The sequence below is a fragment of the Varanus komodoensis genome, unplaced genomic scaffold, assembly GCF_004798865.1.
Source record: "Varanus komodoensis strain SLA01 unplaced genomic scaffold, ASM479886v1 scaffold8, whole genome shotgun sequence".
Classification (NCBI taxonomy): Eukaryota; Metazoa; Chordata; class Lepidosauria; order Squamata; family Varanidae; genus Varanus; species Varanus komodoensis.
Genome location: NW_025336481.1, coordinates 30,760,082 through 30,779,513, shown reverse-complemented (window position 1 = coordinate 30,779,513; position 19,432 = coordinate 30,760,082). Strand labels below are relative to the sequence as shown.

Here is a 19,432-nt window from a genome sequence, read left to right as displayed (position 1 = left end):
ATCAGAAAACATGTGTGATTTCAGGAAACATAAATCATGACTACAAAGTCATCCCTAGGTCAAAAAAGAGTCAGTAATAGTATCAATTTACTTGATTATAAATTCAAAAGTTTTAAAGTATCATGATGATAGATTATCTTTTAAAACCAGCATTAGTGAAAAAAATCCAAATCTATACCATTCATAAAACATTAGCTGTCCTCAAGTGCCAAGAGCTGATGTTTCAGGACTCTCAAATAATGCATATTCTCAATTTCTTCTTCAACAAGGATCAGAGCGAGCCATTGATTAATCTAACTCCTTTCACCAATCCCTCTATAGCTTTGCAATTTCTCTGTGTGGCTCTAATTCCTCTACACATTACTAGCATACATTCTTCCTGACCTCAACAGCCACTCATACCATAAATACTTCACTCATAGGGTTATTCAATGAAAATTAGGTATCATCACTGTGGACATCATGCCAGTCCATCCTATAGGCATTATTAGTTGAACTAGTTAGAGTAGTCCTTGCAGTGCCTGTGGCAGATTCCAGATAAGGCACTTAACATGGTACCATAAATGAAGTCCTGGCTCAGCTGTAAAGTACATGGAATTGTAGGTCTTATATTTCAGCTAGGGATGCATTGCTACCATACATGTTATTTGTGAAATAACCTGCTAGTTTCTACAGTTTGAGGAACAAACTTTTGTGCCAATTGGTAATTAAGTTGCACATTTTGTGCCAGAAGCAAAGAGAACAACTACAACATTCATTAATACAAACGCCAATGAAAAATTAAAACTTCACAGTTCTTTTGGTCTTAAAGTATTTCACATGAATACATTCATTTATACTGCAAGTTATTAGACTTTTGCTTAAGAAGTGCAGGAAAACTGTACATCAATCAATCACATTCAAGTACTCTGCAAAAGTCTGCTGTTCGGAAGTCGCACACCACCTCTATTAAATCCAGCTCCAATGATCGAGCAAAGAAGCAGCTGCTACACCAGTTCACTTGGAAGTCTCCCCAGCCCACCTCACACACCAACACTGGATAATCAAATTTGTAAAGAGTGCCCCCTTTTCTTTAAGTGCTAGCTATCTTACCTTTTTTGGATGTTGGAACAGACGCTCCTAAACTGATACACCTATCTTATTATGGTAAGAATTCTTAAAGCCCCTAAAACAGAATCTGATGCTCCCTTAAGGTTGGCATGCACACAATTTGAATTGGAGTTAATATTTACACAACGAATGGAAATCATGAGGGAGAAAGTAGTGAAATAGTGGGATAAATGCACTGAGGGCAAGTGTGCCTGTTTTAACTCATTTTCTCTTTCTTAATGTAGCAACTGATTATTTCTGTAACAAGGATAAAGCCCTGTTCTCAGCTGCCCACACCACCGCCTTAGGAGGACAGCTACATTAGTCAGAGCTATTGCTGGAAATTTCTAATCTTCTTTGAGCAGAACTGGTTGTTCTGCTCTGGCTGCCTTCATGTTTTCGCCATACAACAGGATCTTCAAGGCTACCGGGTGTCTTGAAAAATGCTTCTTGGGGTGTAGGACGCATGTTCTTAGGAGTCAGTGGGGTTGAAGAAGGCTATTCATAAAAAGAAGACAAAGCAATTCAGTAGGAGTTCTCTCTCAAACCCCAAGTCTTTCTTTAGCTGAACAAATTTGAATTTCCAAACACCTTGGGTTTCAGACAACTTGATAAGTCACACTCCAGTGCTGAGTATAGACTCTTAAGAATCATGGACTGCTGTTGTTGACAGGTGGGGCAACCTAGCTACTATAACAAGCCATGGTTTGCTAACCACAAACCATCTACAAACAACTGCAAAACAGCAAATCATGGGATCTCTTCATGGGTTGTTATTAGGGCAGCTGGGTTCAAACACAACAGTCCATGTTTAACAACCACCCATGGTTCAACGACACCCTATATTCAACAGCTGAGTGGGGGTTATCATAGTCTGTGAACCTAATCCCAATTCAATAGGACGCAGTGCAAAGCTGGCTCTAGTTCAGCTGGGCACAGGCTTGGCTGTGCATACCAACTTGCATAAGATGGTTAGCAAGGAAAATGTCAATCATTTGTTTGAAAAGAAAAAAGGAGTCAGTATTTATCTGGACATTTTTATCCTGCCTTTCCATTTTTGGAAAGTATCCAAGGCAGTAAACCAACTTAAGATACAATAAAAATAAATAGCTAAAATCAACTTTTAAAAAAATACCACAGTAGTTATCATTAATTAAAAATAAAAGGTTAATGGACTGGGTGGAAGGTCTCCTTCAGTCCTCTCCTCTGCATACATATATGTTAAATGTATTGATTATGTGGATTAGATGCGGTTTCCTGGAGAAAACCTTGCACACCACTCCAGATGCTAGATGGAGCCTCAAATGGCACATTCAGTGGTTTCCAGTTCAACAGGGCAGACTTCCCCAGTCTGCTGTCCTTAAGATATGTTGGACTGCAACTCCCACCACTTCAGTGGCCATGTTAGCTCAGATCTGCAGTCCACCATATCTGGAGGCTGCCAGGTTGGAAAAGGCCGAAAGGGAAAATACACACAGTCTTGCTTGCCTCAACAAATATAGTGCTGTAACTTAGTGAATCAGTTTCCCTTAAGACCACTAAAGTACCTGCATGGTTTAGTGATACAAATTACTGTAACATAGCAATTTTATCTGTATGGCTTACAGCCAAATTGACATAAATGATACAAATAACCCTCTTTACATCTAGGAATTTATGTTCCTAATACGGAAAATTTCCAGTGGTGACTAATTTATTTGGCTGATAGGATGTAGGATGGATGGCATACTGAATGGAGAGCAGCTCTTCTAGATGATAACCTCTGAAATGATACCTGGTCTACTTTCCCAACAAAGCAGACAATTGATTTGGTAGATGGGGCTTATTCCTCCCACAAAGCCATTTGAGTTTCACACCCCTGGTCTAAACACTAGGTCACGTAGAACAAATTCCACCACTCAAAGCTGTAATTCACACAGGTCATTGTAAACTGAGCAGCAGCAGAGCCCTATAGCAGTCACATCAATCAACATGTCTTATGATCTCAGTGTTTTGGATGTTCCCACCGTCCCAACGCACACAGAAGAAAGCGGATGTGCACACTTAGCTAGGTTCTGGGAGTGGGGATCTGTTGGATTCCCTGGGCAGGGCTCCTTCTGGGGCCACGAGTTCGACCTTCTGAGGGGCATGCCCAGTGTTGGCACAGCACTTGCAAGGAAAGGGATGTGACAGGAATTGCTTTGTGTGCAAAATCTGCCGGATCCCCTTGTTTCAGTTTTTCATACCACTTTAATGGTGAATGTGCTCAGGGTCTGCAGGCCACATGCTAGGAACTGAGCTGCATGTGCTGCACAAGCAGCTCCATTCTTCTGTGCTCACTGCTGGGGAAGGAAGCCGAGCACCTGGAATGGTGGCCAGTGCAGCCTCTTGTTGTAGCCCTTCTCCATGCACACCACCACGGTCGCCAGCAAGTGGGGAAGGCAGCTAGCTGCCTCGCTTGCTGCACTCTTTTTGCAAGCACATTGCTGCCGCCACTGCTGGCAAATTTAAGCAGGGAAGAAGGTTGGCTGTTGGGAATGGCAGCTAGGAAAGGATGCCGGTTGTGCAGGGCGAATGCTTGCGGATTTCCTCTTGGCTTGCTTTGCAGGTGTAAAGGGTTTATCCCAACCCTACGACGAGAATCAAGCCTCATGCACAGTGCAAGCTGTGTCTTTTTTCTGCTTTAGATGCAAGCAGCTTTTGTGCTGTTTGCATGAGACATGAAAGAAAGCTTCTGGTTGCATTTTTTGTTCTGTGAGCATTCATGGGCTCCCCTTCTACTCAACTCACTTTCTAAGTGAGTGCCAAGCATGAAAGGAAGTCTGCGAATGCTAGAGGGATGGATTCATTGGAGCTTCAACACATTCCTAGTTGTAGCCAAATAGCACTTCTGGGGACCAAACAGCTTCTATCAGTGCCATGGAAATACATGGTTCCTCTTCCCCACAGCAATCCTCATACACTCTCATGTTTTTCTTAAGGGTTGGGGGACTCCCTAAAGCATTTTTTGTGGGGCTGAAAAAGGAAGAACTGGAAGGGAAAGTCCCATTATGTGAAATGATGCTGCAGTCCTCACGTGGGCATTCCAGATAGGGTAACCACTTCTGCCAACACAAGGGCTTCTATTTCACTCTAATGAAGGGCCAGCGGTGCATGTACTAAACAACAGATGCTGTAAAGCTGCCTTCTTCTGTGTACGTAGGAGCTCCAAATACTTGGCACAGAACATATATGGCTTTAGATAAATGTGAATGACTTCAGTGGGATGAAATGTACATAACTAAGCACAGGAATTTAGCTGTGGAATTTATAAATAAGCACCTGCTGATTTCATTCATGTCCAGCTGAACCTGCTTACTAAGTAAAACATTTAGCAGGAATCTTATAATGTTCATCTGCCCAAAGGGAACACAGCAACTAGCAGAACTTTTGGCTTAAACTGGGCATTATAAAGGTGGTTGGGTGGCCACATTGCCCTCCAGAACCCACCAGGGGCCATATGTCACTTCTACAGCTGAAATTACCAGGTGACAAAAGTTTCTGTTTTTCGCTTTTTGTTTTTTTCCGCTACTGCTGTGAAAATGTGTCAGGGTCAGCACAAATGGCTATGAGACCCCCAACCATAGATGGATATGTTGCTTACCTCATTATAAACAATCTTTTTTACACACTCCCATGCTTTTTAAATCTCAGCTTCACCCTAACTCTGACTTCTCACCTGCTGTAATTTCAGAAGAGTGACTGGATGTCCCATGCAAACAGGTGCATCTGCTTTAATGGTGCTACAAGCAGATCCTAATACAGGGCTCAGGTGTACAGCTGAATGAATCTGCTGGTGTGATTCCAGGCTTGGTAGCTGCGATGAATTTGAAGTGACCACTGCTGGGGTCCCAATGAAAACAGGTGCTGTAGATGGAAGGCCAGGCATACTAAAGTTCATGCACGTGACATTTGGAAAGGAGCTGGCAGGAGCAGAAGAAAGTTGGCTTGTTACTGCTGGAGAATAGATAAGAGGAAATGGTGCCAATGCTGAAGATGGAACCATCATACAGGGAACATTGAGTGGAGGTAAATGGCTTGAAGGTAGGCTGACAGGACCAGGAGTTTGATTGGCAGGAAACAGGAAATTAAAACCATTTAATCCTAAACAAGAAGAGAAGAACAGAGGCAGATACTGCAATTAGTAAGATGTCCTTTTCTACCAAGAAGGTAGGCAGGCATGCATAGGAGCAATAAGCTCAGATTAATAAACCACATTCCAAGGAGACCATATAAATCTGTTTATTCTTTATTGCCTATATGCGTACTCCGTATGATTTCAAACTACTGAATGGAGTGGGGAATATACATGTTTATGGCTGTGATTGCACAATGGAGCATGATTGCTAAAACTCCACTCAAGATCTTCCACTTAGAGAAGAATTCAAAGAATCTGAGCTCCATGATTTAAAGCAAGCAGATTTCTAGCACTTTGTTCCACAGGAAAAAAAAGCATGAAATATTTGCGCAGATTCTTCTAAGTTTTAGAAAACAGACAGAATAATCCAGTAGGAGTGGCAGAGAAGCCATTTCCAGATGTTTTAGACATCAGATTTCAGTATTCTTGACCACTGGCCATGCTTGCAGAGGCTTCTGAGGGATTAAGTCTCATATACGTGGAAATCTACTTTTTGTCCATCTTTGCATGATACAAATGCAGACCCATTCTCAGGGATAAACCGAAGAGCATGTGGGAGATAGAAGAGACCTGACAGAGGTGGGACTGAACCAGGACTGTGGTTTGAGAGGGGAAGAATTAAACCCTGGTCTAAATGACACCAAAGCAACTATTCATTCTGCTGGAAAGTCCATGTTTTTCTCAGCAGGAAGGCATTTCTCAGCAGGGCATGTAATACCTGTGAAGGGTATGTCTGGTGGTAAAAATGTTAAGGGGACAACAGTGTTTGAAGAATGCATTAAACCGCCAACTGTCCAGTATCATAGTCTTAATCTGATCCCTCCCCATCTACTTTTTTTTTAAATAAGAAACATCCAGAAAGCTAATAGTAAATCTATTTTCTCTAGGTTGGCCCTTGCCTCATGTTTTAGAAACCGAAGTCGGTTTGTGTGGCTGCATTCACACAACACAACAAGCAACCCTTTGTGGCTACCATAGTTTGTAGGCTTTTAACCAGACAAGTGGTTGACTGACAGATAAAAGTAGAAACCACTGGACACATGATCAAGTGGTTTCTGCTTTATCATGGTTTTCATCTTCCCTGCTCAGTCATCTTACTATTGGGATGAACTTTGATCCCATGCTGCCATCAGGCCCTGCCTACATTACCTGCTCTTTCCTCTTTGGTCCACCTGTAGAGGCTGGATGGCTGGAGCAGCTCCTGCAATTGTCACTCTTTCGAGAGGACTCTGTGGTAGTTTTATACCATGACCTTGGAAATCATAATCCCGGGTTCAGACATGACAAGCTATGGTGGTACAGAGAAACCAAAGAACCCATTGTTTCTTAGCATGGTTTCTAAAGTCCAGACTTTAGAAAAATCATGACTGTGCTCAGAAAACATGACAGACAGCCATTGATAAAAAAATTACTTTGCATTTTATGTTGTCTGAATGCAGCCATTTGATTGAGATACCTACCTAGGAGCTTACCGTAGCTCTGTATGCAGATTGTTTGAAAATATATTCTGGCAAAATCAATGAATCAATGTACATTCTCAGAGAAGCCCTTACCAGCTGCAGGCTGTACATAGAGGTACTGTGGCAGGAAAGACTGTTTGCCATTTTCTTGCGAGGCCTGCTCATTTTCCTTTGAATTTTCTTTCAGCTCTTTATTTTGACAGGACTTTTCTTGCTCCAGTGTGTCTAAGGATTTGGCCACTGCAGCTTCCACAACAGCAGGAGTCCTTGATTCAAGTGGAAAACCTCTTAGTTGGTCTATGGAACTGCCTTTACTATCCAGGGAAGAGTCTGAATTAATAGTGTTCTAGGGAAAGAACAAAACAAAGAGTTCAAGTCATCACACCTATTCTTAGAGATGTGAAGCAAAGCCTATTGCACAGCAATAGCTTATCCTCACAACACATATCTTGCCATGAAAGGTCAAAAGCTACAGTTGAGAATGGGAACTATTTTCTTCTAAGATACTTTTCCTATTAAGTCCTCCCTCCCCTGCCCCACCAAACAATCTACACAAATAACCAGTTTCCCAATGGTGGGCATTTCAGCTTCTGACTGCCACAGTTGGGAAGGGAAAGCTGGATGCTCCAGAGATGCACTGTTAGAATTGCCTCCAAGTAAGCTACTCAAAGATGTTTTGTCCCTACTCAGAGCTCTTGGGAAAATTTTAACCCAACCACTTTCTCCTGCAGTGTCTGATTGAACTTACTGGAATGGCTCATTTTGATCTGCTTTGAAATCATGGTTTTGCTGTGTGTGTGTGTGTTACACTGTGAAGGCTACCCTGTGGAGAAGCAGGTGGGCTGAGGGTTCTCCTTTTGAGCAGGTAATAGGACCAAGTGGCTTCTGACTCTTTCCAACTTTTAGCGACTGGAAAGGAAAATTTTCCATGTTTTTATTACTTTTATCAATACTGGGACCCTTACACATGTTCAAAAGTACTCATTCACTACATACTTTTATGGTAATCTCACTAGTCTATGGGAAGTAATCATGAATCTGAGTTGAATCATGCGCAATCATGAATCAGGTTCAGGAACAATGATTATCCAAGACTTCCAGACATGTGCCTAACTTGTGTTTCAAGACATACCTCTTTGCATTTTACATGGATCACTGAAGTTATGCAGTGGGAAAGCAGGAGGCCATTGTCCTGTACAGTGTGAACCATCTTTTAAAGATAGGTTTTGTCTCTTTGAATGGATATGCTGCTGAGTGACATATTGTGCAATTACCATTCCAGATGGTAGAACTTGTGCATGGAAAATAACATTTGTATCATTGGGGAGGTCACTGTAAGTTTGTCTGAGTGAGGGTCACTCTAAGAACATTATGTTTCTCCCACTGTGATAGTGAACAAGAAATCTTGATAGCCGTCTTAATGCGTTTCTGTTACCTTAGACAACACCAGGGAAATGGGGCCATCACTTTGCTCAAGGCTTTGTCTTTTTGTTGAAGGTTCCTCTTCAGCTGAAACTGCAGTGGGAGGCAGACATTTCTGCGAATTCCGCTTTCGACAATTATCTGGAAATTCAACAGCTTCTGGTAGACATGGAGAAGCTTGGCTCTTAAAGTCCTTACTTGCTTTTTCTGAAAGGGTTTCCCTAGGGAAATTCTCATGTAGACTTCCACAAAGCATATAAAGGGGTGGAGATGGCAAGTAAACAAAAGGCTGATTGGGGACCACAGTGGTTTTCCCAGACTCTGTTTTAGAACCCGATAAAACAGATGACGACAGGTCTTGGTCATTTATTCCATTTGTCAGAGACAGATGTGACATCTCAGAGTTGACATGTGAAGGAACATAAGGGCAATAGTGTGAGTCTCCAGGAACAGGAACAACAGGTGAAATGATGCCCAGCTTTCTTGCTGATTCTGTGACAAAACCTTTACTGTAAAGACAAAGGGTGAAAGTCAGGCCAGAACAATGGCTCTGATGCATCCTGATGCAACCTTATTCCAACAGAGTTAACCAAAACACTTGAGGTTTGAATATATGAGGGCATGTGCCCTAAATGTTGTCATCTAGGTTGAACTGGAAAGTTTAACCAGTGAACTGGAACAGGTAGGTTATTTCTGGATACATTGTGAAGGCATTTAAATAGTAACACTAATCAGTCCTTTCAAACAATGGGTGGTGAACCTTGGTCATGTTAATTAAAATTGCCTCTTACCAGCATTAGTTAAGAAACGAAACAGCACAAGACATTTGCATCAAAAGCACTAGCTATGTCTGAATGTCTCAAAACTACATTCCCTTGGCTTCGCCTAACTTCAGAAGACTTATGTTGGAAGTCACCATAAACTAATGTAAGTACTTTTCTCCATATAAGAGATAAAGGGAGGTATTAAATGAATATTAAATTCATTATCATTAATTTAATTTATATACTGCCCAATAGGTAAAGCTCCCTGCTTTAATGGGTGACCAGACTGGACACTCTGAAGAGCTATCGTCACATTGTGTCAGCAGACAAGTCTCATCTGTATATATAATGCTTTATATAAATACCAACAATTGCAAGAATGAGTGGTGATGTGAGAAATCCCATTTGCCTCATGAACACAAGGATCCAGGTCACGTTAGCAACATATTGCCTTTGCTACATCCATGTATATCAACACATGTCTAATCAGAGTTTACCCAGCTTAAGCACCACATCCTTGAAAGCAATCTGTCACAATATCAAGACAACTAAACTACTAGGACAAGACAAGCAATGGAGCAAATTAAGTCTTGTTTAAATTTACTTTACTTTTTGATTTCCTATCAGTATGTCTATAATAGGGGATTGTTGTTGTTGTGATGATGGCATTTTTGAGTAACAGCTAATTTTGAGACGCTTTCCATTAAATGTCTGGCAATTTACAGTGCAATCCTATGCATGTTTAGACAGAAAAAATCCTACACACCAGCATGGCTTGCTGGAGAATGCTGGGAGTTGTAGGACTTTCTGTTCACACCTGTATAAAATCGCACCTTTAGGTACTTTAACTGTTTAGATGATCTACAAAATCCCTACTTTGATTAGCATCATACCATTATTTGTTTCAGAAACACACTACAGTGACTTCACACTGCAAGGCCAAAATCTGGCCAAGTCTGAGAAGCAAGCCTATAAGAAAGGTCACTGTAGCCCAGTTATTTGTGGAACATATAAAGGATTGCTTTTGCCCTCTCCTAGCATATAGACACTTGCTGAGCTGTCACACTTGGTAGAGTAAACCCAATCTGAATGCAAATCTCAGTATACCTTGTGTCATCTTCCATCTTCTGGCAGCAAACAGATGCTAGATTTATCATTTTGGAATGGCAATCATCTGAAGAAAGAAGGAAACATGGAACACTGAATCAATTATACACAGAATATATTTATACCCACAGCTTCTATTACCCAAAAGTTATATTTGATCTGAGTAAAGACTAGGCCCACAAATACTCAGTCAGGCCTTCTAGAGAGGAATACTAAGTGACTAGCAATGAACAAGACACACAAAAATTAAGAAGACAGCATCCAACCATCTCCATGACTAATATTGTAGTGGGTAGGATCTGCTATTTATTCATTTTTTAGACACACACTCTCAGGCTGATTTGCCAGATCAAACAAGCAAGGGTAGCTTGTTTAAGCTGGTGGTGTAAGAGAGGCCCAGGAATTGGAGCTCAAAGGTTAACCAGTTGGTTGGCTTTTCTATTACTTCTCTTTGCTGAGCCCGGCAGAAAAGGTTGGGAGGCTGAATGATTTGCTCCTGGAACTTACTCGTATCAAGGGAGGAGGTGTGTTCTGTTCCAAGGACAACTGACTGGGCTTTACTGCCTCAACCCTTTCAAGGGTTTGTTGGCTTGCAGTTAGAATGAGGACCAGGCTGAAGCCATCTGGTGAGATGACGGGCCACCCTGGGATTGCTTGCTGGGGATCTTTCTATTGTCCAAAGGGGAAGAAAATGGAACTGCCTTGAGTGGGTCTTTTCTCTCCCTCCAGACAAGTGCCTGGAGCTTCTGCCTGGCTGACTCTGCTGAATCTACTCAGGGGAGACTCATTGCCTAGGTAATATAAAGTAGGGCTGGTTTTCTTATTTTCCTGTCAAGATTACATGTTGAAGAGTCTGCATACTCTTGGATACTGGGATCTTAACTTGTTTTATTGCCCTAAATTACACATTGTATTTAACTCTTCACTCTTCTCTTTTAAATAAAACTCCTACCCTTTTTGTATGGCTGTTCTGGGTGAATTTGGTGCTAATTCCAGTCTTCAGATTGGGACAGAGCGTTGGGATATCAGCCTATTGGGCCCCTGGTTTTGATCATATGAATCAGGTCACTCTCTCTTAATTTCCATTTCAGGTAACTGATTTTGTTGTTTACAGCAGAACTGCAGAAAGAATATTCTGTTTATTTTCCCAAGACCAAACAGAATATTGTTTCTGCAGTTGAGTGTAGCCTGGGTTTTGTCATGCTCATTTTGGGGGACAGGAAGGCCTCATCTGGAGTACTGAGTCCAATTCTGGGCACCACAAAAAGATGCAAGCAAACTGAAAAGGGTTCAGGGGAGGGTAACAGGATCCCTTCTTGATCCTCCCAGAGCGCAGGACATGGAATAATGGGCTCAAGTTACAAGAAGCCAGATGCTGGCTAGATATCAGGAAAAAATGTTAGAGCAGTACAACAAAGGAACCAATTACCTAGGGAGGTTGTGGGCTGTCCCAAACTAGAAGCATTCAAAATGCAACTGGACAGCCATCTAAGAGGGATGGTTTAACTTAGGAGTCCCACACTGAGCAGGGGATGGACCTGATGACCCTCTGGCTTTTTCCAACTCTACTATTTTATTGTTCTATGAAGGGGAAGGACACTCACCATGTTAGGCAGAGTGAATGAATTTATGTTCCATATTAAAATGGAAATCTGGACTACAAAATTCATATTCTATACATTCCATAGCTCATGGAATTGTTTATCTTACATTCCAGAAGCTTGTAAGATAAAAGTCTCCTCTAAGCTATGCACTGTGTGCCATGCAGACATGGACTCATTGTCATGAATTCTTGTAAGACCTTCAAATCACTTTATAAACTTTACACAGCTAAAGTGTGAAAGTACTTATAAACAGGATTGTTACAGTCAGTTCCGTCACCAGTAACCATAAAATAATACATTCTCAGCGTACTAGTTTCTCCGTGCCAGATTCTAACAAAGGAAACACACTCTGGTTTAATCGAGTGAGGAGGAGCAGATTTACCAGAAAATAAGGGCACAAACCTATGGCTAGTAACTGAAAGCTATAAGTAGAGCTGGTGCCAGTCCTCCAATGGTTTACCTTGCCTCCCTCTGCGTGGGCTGCTGGGTTCAGAGCTGACCTTCCTCTTGACCACTTCGGAAGACTGAGCAGCATGAAAAGAAGCATGTCGTGACAGCCGCTCTTTTCTGTTAGTGCAAGCTTGGTGCGGAACATGTGCTGCCCCTTTCGCTTCCGTTAAAGCAGCACAGGTTGAAATCTCCATCTTTATGTCATCTAAAAAATTACACTTTTTAGATTTGCTGACTGAACATGACCTATGGGCATTATGCTGTTTATCATGCCATGAATCAAGAAAGCACAAAACATACCAACCGCCCGATGAACAAAACAAATCTGTACCTTGTTCTAACAATATTCCTATTGTAACTCTTTTCCTTAATTCACAACTATCTTTCTTATCGCATGCAATTGTGAAATTCTTCCTCTTGTTTCAGATTGTCACAACATGCTAGTGATTTGTTTGCCTGTGTTTTCATCTTCCCTCCATGCCTGTTCTTTCACAGCCATTTAAAATATCAACTTGCCAAATCACATACTCTCTAATATGTTTGCACAATGCTCCATGTGATAGAACCTTGGTGCATCATCTGGGACAGTTTGCCAGGGCTATTAATAAGTAGTTGGTTGCTAAAAGACAGACATGAATACAGCAAAAATAGTTACCACTTGAAGATGCCAATTAAAGGCTACTGGTTCATCCATTACAAAAGCAGGTTGCTTACCTGTAACTGATGTTCTTCAAGTGGCCATCTGTGCATCACACATATGGGTGCTCTGCCAGCACAGTGCCTATGGCCGGAAGATTGATAGCTAACGGTTTGGTGGGAAAACTCCTCTTCCCTCCCCCACTAGCAGTATATATGGGGCGGAGTGTCTGCCATTTTCCAGTCTTTGATAGACCGGACGTTCACTCTCTAAGAACAAGTTGTAACTAAGTAAAGAAATGCTGTCGGTGTTGACGACAGGGAAGAAAATACTGTGTAGGTACCGAGAACAAGAATAATATGGTACCGAAAACAACACCACCCAGTGACACCAAGCGGGGCCGGCGGACGGGTTGTGTGACTGCACAGATGGCCACTCGAAGAACATCAGTTACAGGTAAGCAACCTACTTTTCTTCGTCATGGCCTCTGTGCATCACACATATGGGTAGATTAGCAAGCTTACCCTGACTGGAGGAGGGGAGGTGTCATCAATGAAGAATAGCTGAAAGAATGGCTCTGCTGAAAGAACAGTCCTGTCTAGCACGGACATCCAGCTGATCATGTTTTGCGAATGTACATGGAGTGGCCCAGGTGGCCGCCCTGCAGACATCGTCAATCAGGACCCCGACACAAAGGCTGAAGAAGCAGCTACAGCTCGAGTAGAATGACCCCTTGGGGTTGTAGGTAAGTCTATCTTAGCCAACTGGTAGGAGAGAGTAATGGTGTGAACTATCCACTTGGAGAGTCTTTGAGGAGAAACTGGAAAACCTTGGTCCTACTCAGAGTATTTAACAAAGAGCTTATTGGAACATGCAATAGACTCAGTCCTTGATCTATAGAAGGCTAAGCAGTGCCGTATGTCGAGCGTGTGTAAGGATCTCTCAATCGGATTTGATGGAGATGGAAAAAAGGCAGGTAAGACGATCTCTTGACTCATGTGGAAGGAAGTAGCCACTTTAGGGAGAAAAGATGGATCCATTCGCAGAACTACTTTCTCCCTATGAAAATTCAAATAGGGAGGGTCTACCCTGAGGGCGCAGAGCTCACTAGCTCTCTGGGCTGATGTAACTGCTACAAGAAATTCTGTTTTCCAAGAAACAAGATGCAAATCGATAGTCGCCAAGGGTTTGAAGGGGGATCTTGTTAGCGCTTGTAATACCACTGAAAGACTCCAAGTAGGCATAACCGGCCTGACTGTCGGGTGAAGGATATGCAGCCCTTAAAGGCATCTCTTTATCAATGGTTGAGAAAAAATGGAGGATCTTTGAACTGTACCACGGTAATAGGACATTGCTGCTGTGTACACCTTTATGGAGGATGGCTTAAGTCCCAAATGCTGGAGTTCTAAGAGGAACTGGAGAATATGGTCTGTGGATGCTGAATGTAAAAGAAACAAGCGAGACTCGGCAAAGGTAGAGAATTGTTGCCACTTAGCCGCGTATGATTTTCGGGTTGACAGTCTTAACGCAGAATCGAGAATGCGTTGGATGTCTGGGTGGAAAACTGCCGGACCCAATGGGAAATTTGTTGGATCCGATGACATAGGAAAGATAGACGGATTTGAAGCCTGAATTAGAGTGTTGGATCCGGTGACAGGACCCGTAGAAAGTACGGCACCGACCGTTATCGAATCCACCAGACTGTTAATTTCAGCTATGTTAAATCTGAGTGGCGAACAGTGACCTCTCGCTGAGTTATGAGATATGGAACGGATGGAAGTTGAAAATATTCGTCCTGAGAAATGCGAAGAAGTGTCGAAAACTATGCTTGGCATGGCCACCATGGGGTTATCAGTAGTCCTGTGGCCCCGTCATGAACTATTTTCGATATTACTCTCATAATGAGGGGAATCGGGGGAAAAGCGTAAAAATTCATATTGTTCCAAGGGATCATAAAAGCATCCCCTGATGACCCCTGTCCGATTCCTTCTCTCGAGCAAAAAGTCTCGCATACCCTGTTCTGCCGGGTAGCGAACAAGTCTATGTCCGGATGACCCCAGTGATGGAATAGTTGGTCGCGTATCTGGTGATCCAGCTCCCATTCGTGGGAAGTCGACATGTGTTTGCTTAGAAGATCGGCTTCCACATTGTCCGTACCGGCTAGGTGTACTGCTACGAGGGCAATGTCTCTCGGAATGCACCACTCCCAGATCTGCATCGATAGCCAAGCTAACATTGGTGACTTTGTCCCTCCTTGCTTGTTCAGATAAAAGACCGTAGCAATGTTGTCTGAGGTTATCTGAATGACTCGGTGCCGAAGAACGTCCTTGAATGATCAAAGGGCCTTGAATACTGCCAGAAGTTCCAGGAAATTGATATGGTTCCCGGATTCCTGCCGATTCCAAACACCTTGAGTGTGTAGATCAGAACATACTGCTCCCCATCCAAGTAGGGATACATCAGTACCGGGGGTCACTGAAGGGCATCAGGGTCGGAATGGAACCCCAACGGTTAGGTTGGCCGGAATTGTCCACCATATAAGAGAGTGAAGAACAGAGGATGGAAGCCGAATTAACTTTGTCGGTAAGTCCTTTTGCGGTCGAAACCTCTTGTTGAAGAAAAGCTGGAGAGGACCAAGTCGAAGCCTGGCATGTGGGACAATGGCGAGTGACGCAGCCATGTGCCCCAAGAATCTTTGGATGGATCGGGCAGGAACCGGCCTGTCTCGTTGCATTCGATGGATGTGCTGAGCGAGAGTGTACTGCCTGTCCCTCGGGAGAAAGGCTTTTGCCATTGTGGAATCCAGACGGGCTCTGATGAAAGTGATCATCTGTGCAGGAACAAGAGAAGATTTCTTGATGCTAATACAAAGTCCAAGGGCCTGCAGCAGAGTACAAGTTATATGTATCGAGGAAAGACTAGCAACCAATCACCGAGATAAGGGTAAATTTGAACACCACATAGTCGTAGGAAGGCACAGACAGGGGCTATACATTTCGTAAAAACCCTTGGTGCGGTGGCCAGTCTGAAAAGGTAACACTGTGAATTCGAAAACTTCAGACACAACAGCAAAACAGAGGAAACGCCTATGACACGGGTGGATCAAAATGTGGAAATAGGTGTCCCTCAGGTCCAATGAGGCGAACCAGTCCTCCCTCTTCAGCAACGGTAGGATATTTTGAAGGGTGGTCATCCTGATTTTTGTTGTTGTGATGAACCTATTGACGTTTTGTAAGTCCAGTACTGGACAAAGACCACTATCCCGCTTCGGAACCATAAAATAGCTCGAATAGAATCCGTGAAGTCCTTCTGTTCGAGCTATTTGACGAATTGCTCCTTTACGGAGAAGTTGTCGAACTTCGTCGAGCAATGCCGGCGTGCATGGTATAAACCAGATTGGGCTTGATGGAGGAACAATGTCGAATTCTATCCGATATCCATGCTGAATGATGGACAACAGCCACCAATCAGATGTGATGGACTCCCAAATGGGGAGTCGGCTTTTCAGCCGGTCCCCAAATGAGAGAAGGGTGGGTAGGGTAGGGAACAGAGGAAAGGTTTGCCCGTCCCGCCAACGTTGTCGCTTGTTGCCATTGAAACGGCGATGGCCTTGTTGATAATGTTGCGGTGGCTGTTGTCGGCAGCGTTGTTGTTGTTGGCGGTGCTGAGGTTGCTGTCTTGACTGGTATGGCTGCCGATATGACGGACAGGTCCAAGACCACTTACGTTGGACTTGGGGCTGCAGTTCCATGCGCTGAGCCGTCATCCTGGACTCATGGATCTTCTTGAGCTTGTGGTCGGTCCTGGAATGGAAGGGTCCGGACCCATCAAAGGGCATCTCCTCTGTGCACCTCTTCATCTCCTCCGGAAAGTTGCAATTGCGCAACCACGCATGCCTCCGGAGGGAGACGGCACCGACCAGGGCCTTGGAGTCCGTGTCCACGTGATGCCTGGCGGTGGAAAGCAGTTGGACCGCGACCTGCATAGCCTCCTTTACGAAGACTTTTGCAAGGTCACCCTGGTTGTCCAGGAGAGCCGAAAGCACGTTGTTGAGGCGCTGCATTATAAAGTACTGGTATCGAGCCAGTGTCGCCTCATAATTAGATATTCTCAAGCCGAGTCCAGAGGCCACATAGACTTGGCGAGCTAGAGAGTCAATCTTCCTCCCCTCCTTGTTGCGGGGCGCGGTGTGACCCCTTGACTCCCTGCCCTGGGAAGACTCCACCACGACCGTGTTTGGTTTGGGATGACGCAGGAGGAACGGGATGTCCTCCTCCCAAACCCGGTACATGGCTTCGTACCTCCTCGATGTTGGTTGAGGATGGGCGGACAGGTCCCATGGCTGGGTCACAGCTTGCCGCAGGGTGGTAATGAGCGGCAATACTATAGACATCGACTGCTATCCATGAACGATGTAAAATTTATCAGTGCTGGGTCTGGGCCATTGTATGGCAATAGTTTCCAGCGACTGCACGAGGCGTGACATCAGCTCCGCGAAGATGTGCGATTCGTTAGGGGACCCAGGGCCCTGACAAGTCACCACGGCATCTGGAGAGGTTGAGTCAACGTCAGATTCGTCTGAATCCAACCCATAATATGGGGGAGCACTGGAGGAAGATTCTCCGGGTGACAGGGACCGACTGCTCTCCCTAGTTGGTATTGCTGGAGCGTGCCTCGGAACCGAAGATGTCGGGTGGTCTCTAGGAGCTGGTGGAGAGGTGTGGTCTCTAGGAGCTGGATAACGTCCAACAGAGTGGTAGTTCCCCCATCCGTGATAGAACGAAGATTGAGGATGGTACCAGTCGTCAGATCTTCTGTCAGACAAGCGGCTTCTCCAACTCCTAGGAGGAGACATCTTCGTCTCCGCATCCAGTCTCGCTGGGGGCATAGGTGTGGGAGACCTAGCCCTGGGCGGGGAGTCTTAAATCTTCCCATCGGAGATCAATTCCCGATGTGGAGCTTGCAAAGGCTCCGTTGTTGGCTCGCCCATACACCGAGGAGACCCCGGAGGGGTAACCCTCATGGCCGCTTAAAGCATCGGACCTGGTGGTGTCAGGACTGCGACAGCCATCGGGACTGAGGGGGCCGACGAACCCGAGTCTCGATGCTTGGGATTCTTCCATTTGCAAGGCGGCTTCACGGCCATATCCTTTTTGGCCTTTTTGTGCTCGGATGGTTTTTCAGAGCTGCTATGCTTCTGCTTTTCATGCCGCTTTTTTAGCAGGGAAGCAGGCCGATCGCCCATAGCGGATGCACCTTTGTTCGAAGGGCACGAGGACGGAGCTCTGGAAGAGAAGGCTGGTGGTGCAGAGGAGGCTGGACATGCAGTTACAGCTGAGGTCGAAGCAGGGCGAGTAATCAGTGGGTCCGAATGCATAAGTGCGTGGTCCCACAAGAGCCTACGGAGGCGATTCTTGCGGTTCTTTCTAGCCTGCTTCGAGAAGGCCAGACAATGGCTGCACTTGTCTGTCCTATGATCCTCCCCCAAACAGAGGAGGCATAATCATGCGGGTCTGTTGGAGACATTTTTGACCCGCATTACGCGCACTTGCGGAAAGCCGCTCATTGCGCCATCGTAGAAAAGAAAGAAGAAGACAGTGCAGAGGGAGAATATATTATTATTATTATTATTATTATTATTATTATTATAACATTTCTATGCTGCCCCTGGGCTTTTTTTTTTTTTAGGAAGAGAGTAGAATAAAGTTAATGGACGAGAGAACAAGAACTATCAAAGGGAATACACAACTTGGACTATAACTTGGAAAGAAGAAGGATCGCAAATGTGGAAGAGAATGAGAAACGGTCAGAGCGAGAGCGAAAGTGGCACGAGACACAACGAACGGTGGTTGCAAAGAAAGACTGGAAAATGGCGGACACTCCGCCCCATATATACTGCTAGAGGGGGAGGGGAGTGGAGTTTTCCTGCCAAACCGTTAGCTATCAATCTCCCGGCCATAGGCACTGCGCAGGTGCAGCACCCATATGTATGATGCACAGAGGCCACAACGAAGAACGTACAGTATAGGTTGTACAATGGGTTGTTGATGAATTGAGAATTGTTTATTTGTTTATTAGAGCTTTTATAAATAGTTCACACTAGCCAAATGGCTCTCTGGACAGTTTACAATAAAATTTAACATGATCCAATACAATAAAACAATGTCACATAATATACGTAAAAGTAATATAAACCACAACACCGGAGTCCTAATCCAGTTAGAATAAAATACATAATTAAACAATAAACAATCCATGGTGATCCAGTGATGTAAAATATAGTATAACATTGCAAAGATTTCATTATTTATCCATTAAAATACTGGGCAATTAAAAAGGCTTTAGTCTGATGCCGGAAAGCATGCAGACTCTGAGGACTTGATTCCACAAGTGGGGTTTCACAACTTAAAAGGCCCTTCTCCTACTGGCCACCTTCCTTACATCCTTTAAAGGTGACTCCCAGAGAAGGACCTCCTTGTTATGTGTGAACCGTATACCATAGTTTATCTATGGGCTAACCACAAGTAATCCAGGAGACAGACTCATGGGTTGCTTGTGTCTATTTACCCATACTTAATCTATTGACAACCCATAATTCAATAATACCATTAAATGATAATCCATATTCAGCTCATACCCTGGGTTGTTATGCACAAACCAGGTCAGTGTTAAGAACCTGACTTTTTGAAAGTTGTGCTTTGATATTGTTAAGTCTTTTTTACATAGATAAGGAAGATAGACAT

At 43.9% G+C, this 19,432-nt stretch overlaps 1 protein-coding gene across 1 annotated transcript in view; it reads right to left on the bottom strand.

Moving 5' to 3' along the window:
- Nucleotides 1–1,410: 1,410 nt before the first annotated feature.
- The window catches only part of E2F7 (E2F transcription factor 7), a 31,362-nt gene continuing 13,340 nt past the window's right edge, over nucleotides 1,411–19,432 (bottom strand). The window contains exons 8-13 of the mRNA XM_044455514.1: nucleotides 12,063–12,257; nucleotides 9,999–10,065; nucleotides 8,141–8,636; nucleotides 6,799–7,051; nucleotides 4,787–5,211; nucleotides 1,411–1,587 (exon numbers count right to left, since the gene is read on the bottom strand). Of these exons, the coding sequence (XP_044311449.1) occupies nucleotides 1,411–1,587; nucleotides 4,787–5,211; nucleotides 6,799–7,051; nucleotides 8,141–8,636; nucleotides 9,999–10,065; nucleotides 12,063–12,257 (1,613 nt within the window). The remainder of the gene's footprint in view (nucleotides 1,588–4,786; nucleotides 5,212–6,798; nucleotides 7,052–8,140; nucleotides 8,637–9,998; nucleotides 10,066–12,062; nucleotides 12,258–19,432) is intronic.